This window comes from Mesoplodon bidens (assembly GCF_964165515.1).
Source record: "Mesoplodon bidens genome assembly, chromosome: 18".
NCBI classification, from domain to species: Eukaryota; Metazoa; Chordata; class Mammalia; order Artiodactyla; family Ziphiidae; genus Mesoplodon; species Mesoplodon bidens.
The window spans coordinates 48734881-48749514 of record NC_138175.1 but is presented as its reverse complement, the minus strand read 5'-3'; the positions used below and the strand labels follow the sequence as shown (position 1 = coordinate 48749514).

At 51.9% G+C, this 14634-nt stretch overlaps 1 protein-coding gene across 1 annotated transcript in view; it reads right to left on the bottom strand.

Annotated features, from left to right (window-relative positions):
- Window positions 1–25: 25 nt before the first annotated feature.
- Window positions 26–14634, bottom strand: part of ITPKC (inositol-trisphosphate 3-kinase C) — a 16985-nt gene continuing 2376 nt past the window's right edge. Inside the window, exons 2-7 of the mRNA XM_081217572.1 lie at window positions 11438–11537; window positions 8638–8851; window positions 6724–6928; window positions 4447–4548; window positions 3395–3466; window positions 26–1488 (exon numbers count right to left, since the gene is read on the bottom strand). Of these exons, the coding sequence (XP_081073698.1) occupies window positions 1285–1488; window positions 3395–3466; window positions 4447–4548; window positions 6724–6928; window positions 8638–8851; window positions 11438–11537 (897 nt within the window). The 3' untranslated portion in view covers window positions 26–1284. The remainder of the gene's footprint in view (window positions 1489–3394; window positions 3467–4446; window positions 4549–6723; window positions 6929–8637; window positions 8852–11437; window positions 11538–14634) is intronic.

The window sequence follows — 14634 nt, the reverse complement described above, 5'->3', positions numbered from 1 at the left end:
AAACCCCAGATGCAAAAGACAAAGGTGACTGTAAATGTGCTGTTTATTGGGGTGTCGTCATGGGAAGGCAGTGAAGCAGTTTTGCCTCCTGTTCCCCAGCGCTGCCCCGTCTTAACAACTACCTCTCATATAAATAAGTATAAAGATGGTCAGTAGAAAAGGAACGCACGTCTGCTGGAAGACCACGTTAGAGCTTTGGCTAAGGGGGGCGGGGGGCGCCTGTCCTCCCCAAGCCCAGCCTTGTGGGCCAGGAACCCAAAGTTAGGTGCAGGAGGAGGACAGAGGGGCTCTACCCACACCTCAGAGTGCTGGGGTCTTTGGTTTGGACCAGGTTGCAGGCCTACCAACCCTGCACAGCAGGCCCAAGCGGGGCCTCTTCACAGCAGAGGCCAGGGATGGGGCCCCTCCCGAGGAAGGCAGCTGCTTCCCAAGCCTGCTTTTCCCTTTTCCTTCTGAACGCCCTTCCTGCCGCCACAGTCTGCTAGGAGGAAGGAGACAGAAGAGGGTAAAGGGCAGGAGGAGGAAGTCCCGAGGCTGAGGCTGATGCCTGAGGAACGAGCTTGTGCTGGTCACAGTGCTGGCACGGGACGTGGCTGTGGTTTCAGTCGGCAGGGGGGTCAGCAGAGTTCTCCCAGGCACAGGGCAGGAGCCCATGGGGCCGAGGGCAGGTAGGACAGGGTGAACTGGGCCCTGCCCAGCAGTGGCAGCTCTCAAGTCAGTCCCAGGGTGCCACACCCTCAGAGCCCCTGTCAGCACTTGGAGGGACCCCAGATGAAGAGACTGGGCTGTAACTCTCCCGGGTGGGCCGACCAAGGGCTGCTACATTTGCTCACAAATGAGGTCTGGTTCTCGGGCCTGCGAGGGGCCAGCTCGTAGAGGGCGGGGCTGACGAGGAGGCCGAGGTTACATTCATCCATGTGACAGGCCTGAGGTCACACCTGTGCCCTGCAGTACGTGCACTGTGTTCTCTCAGGGCGTGTGGTTTAGTTGTGGCCTCTGCAGCCCCTCAGAAGCCTTCCTGGCTGGTCAGGGGACCCAGTCTGGTTCTGACTCACCGTGGGACCCAGCCTTTGCACGCGCCTCTCAGGCTCTTAACGACCTCCCTACCCCAGAGAGGGTGCGGTGCCACCTGACCGCCAAGGCCCTCTGCATCGTCTGCACTGGTCCTGCGTGGTGTGCAGTGCAACCTTTCCCATCCCTGGACTTCAGGCCCCCGTGCATCTCAGGGCCCCTCCAGCCACACGAGCACCATCCAATAAATAAACGTGATGGTGGGCGAGCAGGTCAGCTATGGGCCAGGCCCTGGAGGAGGCGAATCACGTTGTCCAGGCCCCAGAGGTAACCGTCCTCGCGGTTGCCCTCAGCCCAGGGCAGCCGGTGGCTGAGTGTCTGATGGTCAGGCAGGGCCACTGTCTTGCCAAAGTCGATCATCCAGACCTTGGCCAGGCCGGTGTTGTCATGCACAAAGAGGAGGGAGCTGCCTACCACCTGCAGAGGGAGAGGCAGGAGGTTAGAGGGAGGGGCAGGCACTGGCCAAGGTCCCGGCCCCACAGACTGCTGGGCAGGGTGGCTGACGGCATGAACTTTGGAGCCAGGCTGCCTGGGTTCAAACCCTAGTTCTGCCACTTATGGCTGTGTGGCCTTGGGCAGGGGACTTAACTTCTCCTTATCTCTGTGTCCTCATATACAAAGTGGGAATAACGGAATAAGAGTACCATTTACCTCAAAGGTTGCTGTGCATATTATATGTGTGAATTAATCCACAGAAAGCTCTTAGAAGAGTTGCCCATATAAACAAATGCAAAACACTGTTAACTGTTATCCTTTTTCAAGCTGGGGTACAAACTCAAATGCCTGCAGGATCCTGAAGCCGTCAGGGGGCCTGGCGAGGACTGAGGGAGTGGATAATGCCTCCCCGCGGGAAGGGGCAGCAACCACTCAGCCCCAGCTGATTGCTGCTGGTGACGCCAGGCAAGTGGCTTCCTTTGTCCGGCTCAGTTTCCTCATCTGTAGAATGGGGGTGATGGTAACTGCCCCGCCTCCTAGGGTCACTGCGGTATTCCACGTTCCACAGCTCACAAGCTGCCTCGTGGAGCTGGCCACACAGCCCTCCGGAGATACTGTTTTTTTTCTTTTTTAGTTAGAAATATATTCCTTCCCTTCATCTAACGCCAGGTTTGCAAGCCTCTCCCTTTTTCTAGTCGGGTTTCAGACACCAGTGCTCCCAGAGAACCCGGATGACGGGGCAGGCGAGCAGGTGGCTGTCAGAAGAGGCAGACGCTGCCCAGCTCTGGATGGCTGTTGGCATGTGGCGAGCTGCCCAGGGTTACGACGTCTCTCTTGGTGTCAAGAGAAACTGGAAATCCCGATTTTAGTGTGAACTCTCATGTTTTCAATGTTGGCAACTAATTTTTTTTAAATGTTTAGTCACCGGGCAGGTGAAACCAAACCTGAGGACATAAGAGGTGGGGTCCCCAGGCCTTCTCTTTGTGACTTGTGTGTAAAGCTCAAAGGCAGTAACAAGGGTGATAAGGGTGATGTTTGGTGATAACAAACATGACCATAAAAGCTGGCACATACTGCAGGGTTCCTATGGGCTGGGCTTTAACTATATTAAGCCACTTAACCTTCGTTACACCCATGCGGCAGGTGCTACTGTTACCCTGTCCTACAGGTCAGGAGACAGGCCTGCAGAGCTGCTGCCCAGGCTCAGGTGGCTGGGATTCGAACACAGGCTGGCCTGACGCCCAGATCGGTGCTCTTTCAGAAGTCAGTGATACCAGGAAAGAGAGGACAGAGGGGCTTGAGGGGGGAGGCGGAAGAACTTGGAGACAGACACAGTGACGTCACCACGGACTTTCTGAGACAGCCCCAGAGAGATGAATGTTTCCAAAGAGACACAGGCTGCGGAAAGGAGAGAGAGGAAAGGGGAGTGGGGAGAGCCACCAAATGAGGAAGGCAGGTAACAATAATTGTAAATAATCATGGGTATAAAATAATCACAAGAGCTAGGAGTCAAGAGCACTTCTGCGCTCCTCATGGCGCTCTGCATTTGCTCATCTCCCGCCTCAGCAGCTCTGTAAGGAAGGTACTATTGTTCCTCCCCACATTAGGAGGAAACTGAGGCCTGAGAGGGTAGGTCATGTGCCCAGGGTCACCCAGCAGAGCCAGCCTTCATCCCAAGGCCACCTGGCTGGGGTCCATGCTCCTAACTGTCCCACCTCCCTGAAATCCCTCGTGCTGCCTACCCTAAAGAAGCAAACCCCCAAACTCGGGGCTTCCTTTTATAGCTTTGGCCTGTGACCCTGTTAGTGGTTTCTGCTGGGTACCACCTGGACCCCGATACTCCCCCTCACACAGGGCCCTCGGTTCCCATGGGGGCCGGGGCTCGCACCTCGTGGGTCTTGAAGAAGGGGGAGTTCTCCAGAGCTTCACGAAGTTCTTCTAGGCGTGCCACATACTGCTTCTGTGCATGAGAGGATTTCTTGGTTAGCTTATGGACTTTGTGGGTCCTTACCCACCCTGAGATCTGACCTCATCCCATACCCACAAAGGAGTAGGCATACCCCAGCCAGAATGGGATAAAGGGGGCCATGGGGAAATGGGAGGTGGAGGGGGGGCAGGGGTTGGATGCATCAGGGTGGCACAGACAAGAGTGTGGTTGGGGACTTCCCTGGTGGCACAGTGGTTAAGAATCCGCCGGCCAATGTAGGAGACACGGGTTCGAGCCCTGGTCCGGGAAGATCCCACATGCCACGGAGCAACTAAGCCCGTGCACCACAACTACTGAGCCTGTGCTCTAGAGCCCATGAGCCACAACTACTGAGCCCGTGTGCCGCCACAACTACTGAGCCCGTGTGCCACCACAAGAGAAGCCACCGCAGTGAGAAGCCCACACACCGCAACGAAGAGTAGCCCCTGCTCACTGCAACTAGAGAAAGCCCATGTGCAGCAACGAAGAGCCAATGCATCCAAAAATAAATAAATGAACACAATAAATAAAAATTAAAAAAAAAAGAGTGTGGTTGGTAGATTACATGAATACCCACAATTCCTAGCAGCTCCTCCCACCAAGAGGTGGAGTCTTTCCCTTGTAATCTAGTCTTGGTCAATGACTTGCTTTGGCCAATAGAACATGGCGAGAATCATGGTGGCCATTCTGAGCCTAGCCATCGAGAGGCTTTGCTTTTTCACTTGTTTTCTTGGCCCGCTGCTTCCACCGTGAGAACAAGCCCAGGCTGGTCTGCTGGATGGAGCCAGGAGCCGAGACAGTGAGGCAGCCACCAGACATGAGAGCAGGGCCCTCCCACCAGCTGGCCTGATGGTGAGCAATGCCAGCCAGTGTCAGCCAACCTCGGCCCAAGGCAAAAGACTGTTGACGTGGGAGGAACAATGATGGTGGTGGTCCTAAGCTGCTAAATTTGGGGGCATAGGTGTCCCGCTCACCAGGATTGCGCGGTTCCCATCCACAAAGTCCTCCAACATCTTTGTCACCTCCTCCAGCTTCCGCATCTTCTTGAAGTTAGTGTTGCAGGTCCCATCGGCTTTCTACAGGATGAGGGGTGTCATACCTTTTCCTTCCCACGCCCAACACCAAGCAGCCTCAGGCATTTCCAGGGGCCACCTACCCGCATCCAGGCTCACTCGCTGTTCAGGGGAAGCTAGCCCACCTGCCTAGCCCCAAGTCATATTCCTGAGCAACCAGTCCTTCAAGTCTAACCTTGAACCCCCTGGTTGAGCCAGTCTAGCCAAGTGGGCTTTGGAGCCGGATGGATCTGGCTTTGAATCATGGCTCTGCTAACTCCTAGCTAGGTGGTGTTAAGCAAGTCGCTTCACCTGCCTCAGCCTTGATTTCCTCCTCTGGAAAATGGGAATTGTGTTAGTATCTACCTCCTAAAGCTGGTATAAGAAGGAGGAGAGATTGGGTGTGTAGGATACACCGCACAGTGCCTGGCACATAGTAAGTAAGCACTCAGTAAAAGAGACTAATGTTATTTTTTGTCTGAGAGGGGCACAGAGAGCCCCCTGAGTCATTCTGCCATGCTGTGCCAGGTGCCCTGTAGGCAATGGTAACATGGAGGTAACAGCACAGGTAACAGCATAGATGAGGGATGCGAATACTGAATAAGATCATCACAAAGGGAGATAAGAATAATGGAGCATAGGGAGTTATAAGGAGGTAAAGAGAGGGCCCTGAACTAGTCGAATGGAACTCAAGGAGGGCTTCCCAGAGGAAGTGAAATTTGGAAGGAGTCAGGAAAATGACTGGGAGTCAGTCAACCAGGGGAACAGGGGGAAAGTACTCCTGGCACAGGAAACAGCATGTGCAGAGGGCCTGTGGCAGGAGAGAACAAGACCCTTTCAAAGAAATGAAAGTGCTTCACTGTGCCATCTATAGGGGACTGTGGCACATCCACAAAGAGCTATTATAGAAGGAATAGGAAGGAAGAGAAGGAAGGAGGGAAGGATGGAGGAAGAGGATCTCCTATCTCTCTACGAAATGATATGGGAAACTCTCCAGGACTATGCCACCTTTCGTAAAAACGAAAAAGGGAGGAGGGACTTCCCCGGTGGTCCAGCGGCTAAGACTCCATGCTCCCAATGCAGGGGGCCCAGATTCAATCCCGGGTCAGGGAACTAGATCCCACATGCCGCAACTAAGAGTTCACATGCCGCAACTAAAAAGATCCTGCATACTGCAACTAAGACCCAGCGCAGCCAAATAAATAAATTAAAAAATGGGAGGAAAAGGTAGTATATACAACTGTATTTGTCTGTATATACAGGAAGAAATATAAGAAACTGATAAAGTGGCTCCCCATGAGGAGGGGGTGGTGGAGGGACAGAATGGGAAGGACGGCAACAGGGTTGGGAGAGAGATTCCTCCTCTACACCCTTCTATAATATTGTTTTGACTTTCAAGCTGTGTGAATAGCTATTCAAACAGTTAGATTTAATTTACAAAAAAAAGGAAGAAAGGGGCTACCCTAGTGGCACAGTGGTTAAGAATCTGCCTGCCAATGCAGGGGACACAGGTTCGAACCCTGGTCCGGGAAGATCCCACATGCCACAGAGCAACTAAGGCCGTGCGCCACAACTACTGAGCCTGCGTTCTAGAGCCCGCGAGCTACAACTACTGAGCCTGCGTTCTAGAGCCCATGCTCCACAAGAGAAGCCACCGTAATGAGAATCCCGCACACCGCAATGAAGAGTAGCCCCTGCTCTCCGCAACTAGAGAAAGCCCGCGCACAGCAACGAAGACCCAACGCAGCCAAAAATAAATAAATAAAATAAACAACTTTTGAAAAAAGAAATAAAGAAGAAAAGAGAACATTTTTCTCCATAAGGAAGAAAAAGCCCCTCCAGCTGCTGTGCTGGATGATGGATCAGAGGAGGTGAGACCAGCATCTGGGAGGCCAGGGAGGCTGAGTCAGGAGAAGATGCGGCTGGACTAGGACAGGGTCTTGGTCTTGGGGAGGGGAAAGAAGATGGAATCAAGAGACCTTCAGGCAGATGGATAAACAAAACTTGGTCTGTGATAGACACAGGGGTAAGAGAAGCAGGAGCCCTCCTAGTGCATCTTTCCATCCTCTGCAGTCTCCCGCTCTCTCTCCAGATCTTGCTTCTTTCCTGCTTTCTCTGACACCCTGGTTCCTCGGGAAGCCCTGCCTCAGATCTAGCTCTTAGCTCTCTACAAACAGGCTAGTAGCTCCTGGCCCTCACCCTGATGCCCTCGATCCGGAAACCCAGGGTGGAGGTCGAGCTCACGGTCTCCCTCCACTGCATGTAGCGAGGCTTGGTGACTGCACCCTGGGCATGTTCCTCGGGGGTGGGGGCCCCAGGGTCCACAGCCACCATCTTCTCATACATGTCCTTCCGGGGCCGGGGCCGTTCTCGCGCCTTCACCAGCTCCTCCTCCAGGTAGGTCCTGGGACACAGAGGATATAACAAGGGAAATTATGAAGAACAAAGCTGGAGGACTTACACTCCCTGATATCAAGGCATGTTACAAAACTACAGCGTGGCACAAGAATAGACAAATAGATCAATGGACCAGAACAGAGTCCACAAACACACACACGTACGTTCACCCAACTTACGATAAAGAAGGCACCACAATTCAGTGGGGAAAGGGCAGTCTTTTCAATAAATGGTGCTAGGTCAATAGGATATCCATATGGCGGTGGGGAGAGGGGAATGAATCTCGATCCCTACCGCAGACCATATACAAAAATTAAATCTAGGTGGATTGCAGATCTAAATGTGATAATTAAAACAAAGCTTGTAGAAGAAAACATAGGAGAAGATCTTTGTGACCTTAGAGTAGGCAGATTTCTTAAACACAAAGCTACTAACCATAATGAAAAAAATTGACAACCTGTACTAAATTAAAAGTCCTTCTCGGGACTTCCCTGGTGGCACAGTGGTTAAGAATCCGCCTGCCAGTGCAGGGGACACGGGTTCAATCCCTGGTCCAGGAGGATCCCACATGCCATGGAGCAACTAATCCTGTGCACCACAACTACTGAGCCTGCGCTGTAGAGCCTGCGAGCCACAACTACTGAAGCCCGCATGCCTAGAGCCCATGCTCCGCAGCAAAAGAAGCCACCGCGATGAGAGGCCCGTGCACTGCAACTGCAACAAAGAGTAGCCCCAGCTCGCCGCAACTAGAGAAAGCCCACGCGCAGCAACAAAGACCCAACGCAGCCAAAACTAAATAAATAAATAATTAATTTTAAAAAAAACTGTTTATTAAAAGACGTTAAGAGAGTGAAATGAGAGAGTTGAAGTGTGTGTGTGTGTGTGTGTGTGTGTGTGTATCTCCAGCAAAGGACTTGTATCCAGAATATATAAAGAATTATAAATCTTTATAATAAAAAGAAAAAGAGAGGCCAGTAGAAAAATGGGCACTTTTCAAAAGAGGATATCCAGGGCTTCCCTGGTGGCGCAGTGGTTGAGAGTCCGCCTGCCGATGCAGGGGACACGGGTTCGTGCCCCGGTCTGGGAAGATCCCACATGCCGCGGAGCAGCTGGGCCCGTGAGCCATGGCCGCTGAGCCTGCGCATCCGGAGCCTGTGCTCTGCAACGGGAGAGGCCACAACAGTGAGAGGCTCGCGTACCGCAAAAAAAAAAAAAAAGAGGATATCCAAATGGCCAATCAATGCTCAAGTTGTTTGGTCATCAGATAAATCGAAATTAAAACCATAACTATTCACCAGAATAGTTAAAAGTAATAAAACAGGTAATACAAAGTGTTGACGAGAAGACAGAACAGAACTCTCATACACTGATGCTCATACACTGATGGCGGGAAAGGATGCTGGTATAACCGCTTTGAAGATTGGCTTGGCGCTATCTTCAAAAATGTCCCCCCCTAGGGCTTCCCTGGTGGCGCAGTGGTTGAGAGTCCGCCTGCCGATGCAGGGGACATGGGTTTGTGCCCCGGTCCGGGAAGATCCCACATGCCGCGGAGCGGCTGGGCCCGTGAGCCATGGCCGCTGAGCCTGCACGTCCGGAGCCTGTGCTCCGCAACGGGAGAGGCCACCGCAGTGAGAGGCCCACGTACCGCAAAAAAAAAAAAAAAAAAAAAGGCCCCCCGACCCTTCACCTCTGCCCCATGGCTGCCCCTGAACCTACCTGCTGCCCATCTTGCAGTCCATGATGGAGGGGTTCTCAAAGTCTGCCAGGAGATCTTCCATCTGGTTGAAGGCCTGGCCATCCTGCTGCACCATGCCATAGTAGGCTGGCACGAAAGGTCTCAGGGGGTCGCACATCAGCTGCTCCAGGCTGCGCTGCTCATACTGACAGAAACGCTTTAGAATCCAACCATCCTCTCCTGCCTGGAAGTTCCCTATGAGCAGCAGTCAATGAGAGGGTCAGAAACTGAATGAGCAAGAGAATCCCCCCACCTCCTGTAGGTATCAGGTCCTGGCCACCATCATCTTGCCTGACCCTTCCGCAAGACTTTCTCTCCCTACCAGCAATTCTCAAAATCTTGGCCAGAGGTGGTGAAGGAAGGACCTAGTTCTGCATTTTGTTTAAACAGAGTCCTGTTCACAGCACACTGTGTCCTCATTTGTTCTGTAATTTTGGATTATGAGCTCTCGATCAGCAATGGGAAGTTTTGTGAGATCTGAGTCAAGACCATGACTCTCCAAAGCAGATTTGCATTTGCTTCTGCCTGGAGTCCAGGAGTGCTAACAATCAGGGCCTTGTTCATTTACAAATCTGGCATTTTGTGGGCCATGCAGATAGTGTAGATTAGAATTACAAATTCTTATTGAGGCAGATAGTATTTTCAGATTATGTTTTCCAAAGATGGCTGCAACAGTAGCTCATGTCCCACATGCTCTTCTAGAATTTTGCCACTCCCATCAAGAAGTGGAATCTAGGGCTTCCCTGGTGGCGCAGTGGTTGAGGGTCCGCCTGCCGATGCAGGGGACGCGGGTTCGTGCCCCGGTCCGGGAAGATCCCACATTCCGCGGAGCGGCTGGGCCCGTGAGCCATGGCCGCTGAGCCTGTGCGTCCGGAGCCTGTGCTCCGCAACGGGAGAGGCCACAGCAGTGAGAGGCCCGCGTACCGCAAAAAAAAAAAAAAAGAAGTGGAATCTAGGGCTTCCCTGGTGGCGCAGTGGTTGAGAGTCCACCTGTCGATGCAGGGGACGTGGGTTCGCGCCCCGGTCCAGGAAGATCCCACATGCCGCGGAGCGGATGGGCCCGTGAGCCATGGCTGCTGAGCCTGCGCGTCCGGAGCCTGTGCTCCGCAACGGGAGAGGCCACAGCAGTGAGAGGCCCGCATACCACAAAAAAAAAGAAAAAAGAAGTGGAATCTAATTCTTTTCCTCTTGAATCTGAGAGGGCTTATGGCAGAAGCAATACTGTGACTTCAGATCTAAGTCATAAAAGGAGATGCAGCTTCCACTTTGTTGGCAGACACACTTGCCTTTCAGTCCTGAGCTACCATGTAAGAAATCTGATTATTCTGAGGCTACCATACTGTGAGGAAGCCAAGCAGCTACACATAGACATCACATATAGGCTTTCCAGCTGGCAGCCCCAACTGAGAACCAGCCAACAACCAGCATCAACTGCCAGGTGTGTGAATGAATGAACCTCCAAAGGCCTCCAGCTTGCAGCCTTCGAGTTATTCTAGCTGAATTCCCAGATATCACGGCGCAGCAACAAGCCAGCCCTGCCATGCTCTGTCTGAATTCCTGACCCAAAACTTATGAGTGTAATCAAATGGTTGTTTTATTCCACTAAGTTATTTGTTTGTTTTTTTAAACCACCACTAAGTTTTTTTTTTTTTTTTTTTTTTTTTTTTTTTTCTTTTTGTGGTATGCGGGCCTCTCACTGTTGTGGCCTCTCCCGTTGCGGAGCACAGGCTCCGAACGCGCAGGCCCAGCGGCCACGGCTCACGGGCCCAGCCGCTCCGCGGCATATGGGATCCTCCCAGACCGGGGCACGAACCCGTATCCCCTGCATCGGCAGGCGGACTCTCAACCACTGCGCCACCAGGGAGGCCCCACCACTAAGTTTTGAGTTTTTCATTTTTGGTATTTTTTAAACTCAGCAATAGTAACTAGCATACATACAGATGGCAGGCCTGTGTTTACAGTTTTAGGGGGGCCTTGCCTTTCTCTGACTCAGTTCTAAGGATGAACAGGCAGATAAGTTCCCTTCCTGCCTCCCTTTGCTGGTGGGTACAGTTGGTCTAGTCCAGCCCACAGCCTGTTTTTGTAAAAAAAGCTATTGGAACACAAACACACTCACAAATTTATATATTAACTATGGAGGCTTTTGTGCTGCAACAACAGAGTTGAGTAGTTTATAATTATTATCTAGCCCTTTACCAAAAACGCTAGATTCTAGGCCTTGTGCTATTATGTGCTAAAGAGATTGTGCTAGGTCCTGGGGAGAAAACATTATAGCTGTTGTTTATTGGGGGCCTACTCTGCTCTGGCCACAGGGTGAGGACAGGCACTGGTAATTGCCATTTATGAGGGGTCTGTCTCTCAATCTCAATATACATTTTGATTTTAACCCTTTAGTTTACCCTGCAAGGGAGGTACGATTATCTCACACTACAGATGAGGACACTGAGCCCAGTGAGGGAAAGTGACTTGCCCAGGGTCATCCACAAACAGAGAGCGGAACTCGGATTTGAGGCCAGGCCCATCTGTCCCCATGGTCGAAGATTTGCCCCCTGCCACCGGGGTAACAGGAAACAGCCCTCCATCCTGATGTATGAATGGCCCAGCCCAGGCCTAAGCACTTCCCATAAAAGGCCCACGAGCTGGAGACTGTCACCAAGCCCATTTTACAGATGGGGGAACTAAAGTACAAACGGCAGTTCCTTCCCCGCCCAGGGGTCTCTGCCCAGCCCTCTCTGCCCAGCCCTGCCTGTCGCCCACCCACCCTTCTCCCGCCGCGCTCACCAGAGTGTCCAGACAGCTGGACCCAAGGGTAGTGTTTTCGGAAGGAGACCATGAAGGGCGAATACTTCAGCACTGTCTTCAGCTTCTTCCATGGTTTGTTCTGTGTGGGGCAGAAAGGGTGGGGTCAGGGCTAAGGACGGGGATGGAGGGGGATGGCGCTGCTGCCATGAGAGGGAACCAAGGTGGACCTGGGGTCCTTAGAGGGGCTTCCTGGGATCCCTGGGCCCAAGCTTGTTGCGGTGAGCAAAGCTCACTGACTTAAGCAATCACAAACTCCCAAGAGGCCTCAGAAAGGCAGAGAAGAGTCTCTGGCCATTTGTCTCGGTGTCATCACTTTGTATCTGTGTCTCTCTGTCTTTCTCGAAGGAGTAGAGATAGGCTAGGTTGTGTTGCAGTCACCAGCAACTCCCAAATCGTCCCCCGACATATATACACCAAAAAGGTGGAAGCCTGCTGTCCCTGAATTAAGTCAGACCTTCCAGGGAAAATGATAAAGGCAGGAGTTGATGAATGGAGGCCAAACCACAGAGAGAGACAGAAACAGAGACAGATGACAAAGTGATGACAAAGACAGACAGGGACAAAGATGGAGACTGCAGCAGTCATGACAGCTGCTTACCAAATAGCTCCAGCCTGTCCCCCTACCAGGGATATCCTTGCCCTCTTGAACTTAGCTTTGGCCAATGAAATGTGAGCAGAAGTGTCACTTTTGGGTGGAAGCCTTAAAGCCAACGAGTGACTCTCCATGTTCTTTTCCCTAGTGTAGAAAGGGGTGGGGGACTGTAGGAAGAGAAACAGAGGCTGAGTGAAAACAGCATGGAGCAGGGCCGCCTCACCCACCACTGACCCATGGTCAATGTGAAGTAGGAACGAAAATAATCCTTTGTTGGGAATTCCCTGGTGGTCCAGTGGTTAGGACTCCGTGCTTTCACTGCCAAGTGCCTTGGTTCAATCCCTGGTTGGGGAACTAAGATGCAGCAAGCCTCGGGGCCAAAAAAAAAAAATCCTTTGTTGTTCCAAGTCACTGAGTTTGGGGGCTGTTTGTCACTATAGCAAATCCTGACCTCTTCCAACTGACACAGAGATAGGCACAGAGTTACTAGAAGAGAAAGAAATATAGAAAGACAGAATGGGAGACACAAAGTAATGACAGAGAAAGAAAAAGAAACATAGATGCAGAGAAAAACAGAGAGAGAGCAACAAAAAAACGGAGAAGCAAACAGAAAACAAGGATTTAGTTGTATCATGTGGACTCAAGCAAGAGCTTCTTGAGACCTGGTTACTGCCTGATTCATTGCATTTGCATATGCATGCACACGCACGTGTGCACACGCGCACACACACAAATATCTTCTCTGATCCAAACACACAGCAGGCCCTTAGCAAGGATCGGGAGAATGAGTCCTCTCCAGAGAAAAAAGCTATGTGGCTCATCTCCCCCCACCCCGGGGTCAAGGCCATGTTCTCTCCTACCCCCCAGAGCCCAGCTACCTAGCAGACATCTAATGGATGGTGGGAAGGTCAAACACAGGCAGGGGTTGGACTGAAGGATTCAGGAAGGGCTATTCCCTCCCCTCTCCAGCTGCCAGCCATGGAGAGGAGGTGATGAATAAAGGTTCCTGTTTACTAAGCACCTGGAACATTCCAGGCACAATGACAAAGGCTCAGTGTGCCATAACCTACTTAATCCTAAAAACACAACCCCAGGAGGACTGCTGACTGTGTTACAGAGGCGGAAACAGAGACTCAGACGGGTGAAGTCACCTGCTTAAATCACACAGCATAGTGCTGGGGTTCTACCTCTGGTCTGACTCCACTGCCCTGGGCTTATCCATTACAGCCCTGCTAGATTACAAGCCTTGAGGGCAGGGACTGGGGTTGTCATGGTTACAACTGTGTCCCCTGCCATGGTCTGACACACAATAGGTGCTCCAAAAATGTAGCTTGGGTTGAAAGAGGTTGATTAAATGTCTTTTTTTTTTTTTTTATCATAAGCAGGTTCATTATCTTCTCTCTCTTCTTTCTTAGATCTGATGGTTAATCTGGGCTTTCTCAGGTGGCTTCATCATGGCCTCAGCTCACATCTCCTCCTCCTCCAGGAAGCCCTCTCTGATACCCCAGGTCTGGCCAGTCACCTTCTTTAGACTCCCACAACCCTCTGGGCTTCCCCCATCCCAGCCCTGAGCACTCTGAGCTGTCACTGCCTGGCGATGGGTCTGTCTCCTCCACCGGCCTGGGAGCTCCATGCGGGCAGTGTCTGGGTCACTATGTTCCCAGCAAAGCCAACATGGGGCCGAAAACAAATTCGGGACCCTGGGACTGTCTGTTGTCTGATTAGGAGGACAGGATGGATGTGAGAAGGAAGGCAGGTGGGGGAGGGGGGAGAAAGTAGCTGGCCCTTTAAGGTCAGATGGGATTTCAAAATGAAGCAAAAAGGAAGCGAGGGGTATCCTGGGTGGTGGGAACAGCTTGAGCAATGAGCGGAGGCAGGACGGCTGCAACATGTTCAGGGAACAGTGTGTACTTCGGCTCCCTTGCAGCAGCAGAAGGGATCAGGAGGGGAGAAGGGAAGCTGAACGTAGAAAGGAGCCTGGAGACAGGAAGCTGTGACACAGGACTGAACTCCGATGGCTATCAGGCAGGCCCTGGGGAGCCATGGAAGACTCCGGAGCCGGGAACGTTCAAAAGTTAGTCAGAGCTGGGTCTTGGAGGCAGATTCTAGGGGATGAGGAAACACTGGAGACAGGGAGGCCTGGGAGGAAGGCAAGTTAGGGACGGATCCACAAACTGCAGGGGTGAAAATGACTGGGTTTTCAACTAAGCCAGCACTGAGTTCGAATCCAAGCTCTGACCAGACGTGGCCAACTCTAAGCAAGTGACCTCACTTCTCTAGGCCTATCTCTGTAAAATACAGATAATAATAATCCCAATCTTATAGTGCTTTTATAAGGATTCAAAGAGTTAACACACATATAGCACTTGGAAAAGTGTCTGGTATTCAGTAAGGGTTTGAATCTCAGCTCTGTGTCTTCCAAGGTCTGTGACCTTGGTGAGTCTCTGTACCTCAGTTTCCTCGTCTGTAAAATGGGGATCATAGTATCTACCACATAGGGCTGCTGTGAAGATTAAGATGAGTTAATATAAGCAAAGAGCTTAGCACAGGGAATTCCCCGGCGGTCCAGTGGTTAGGACTCTGT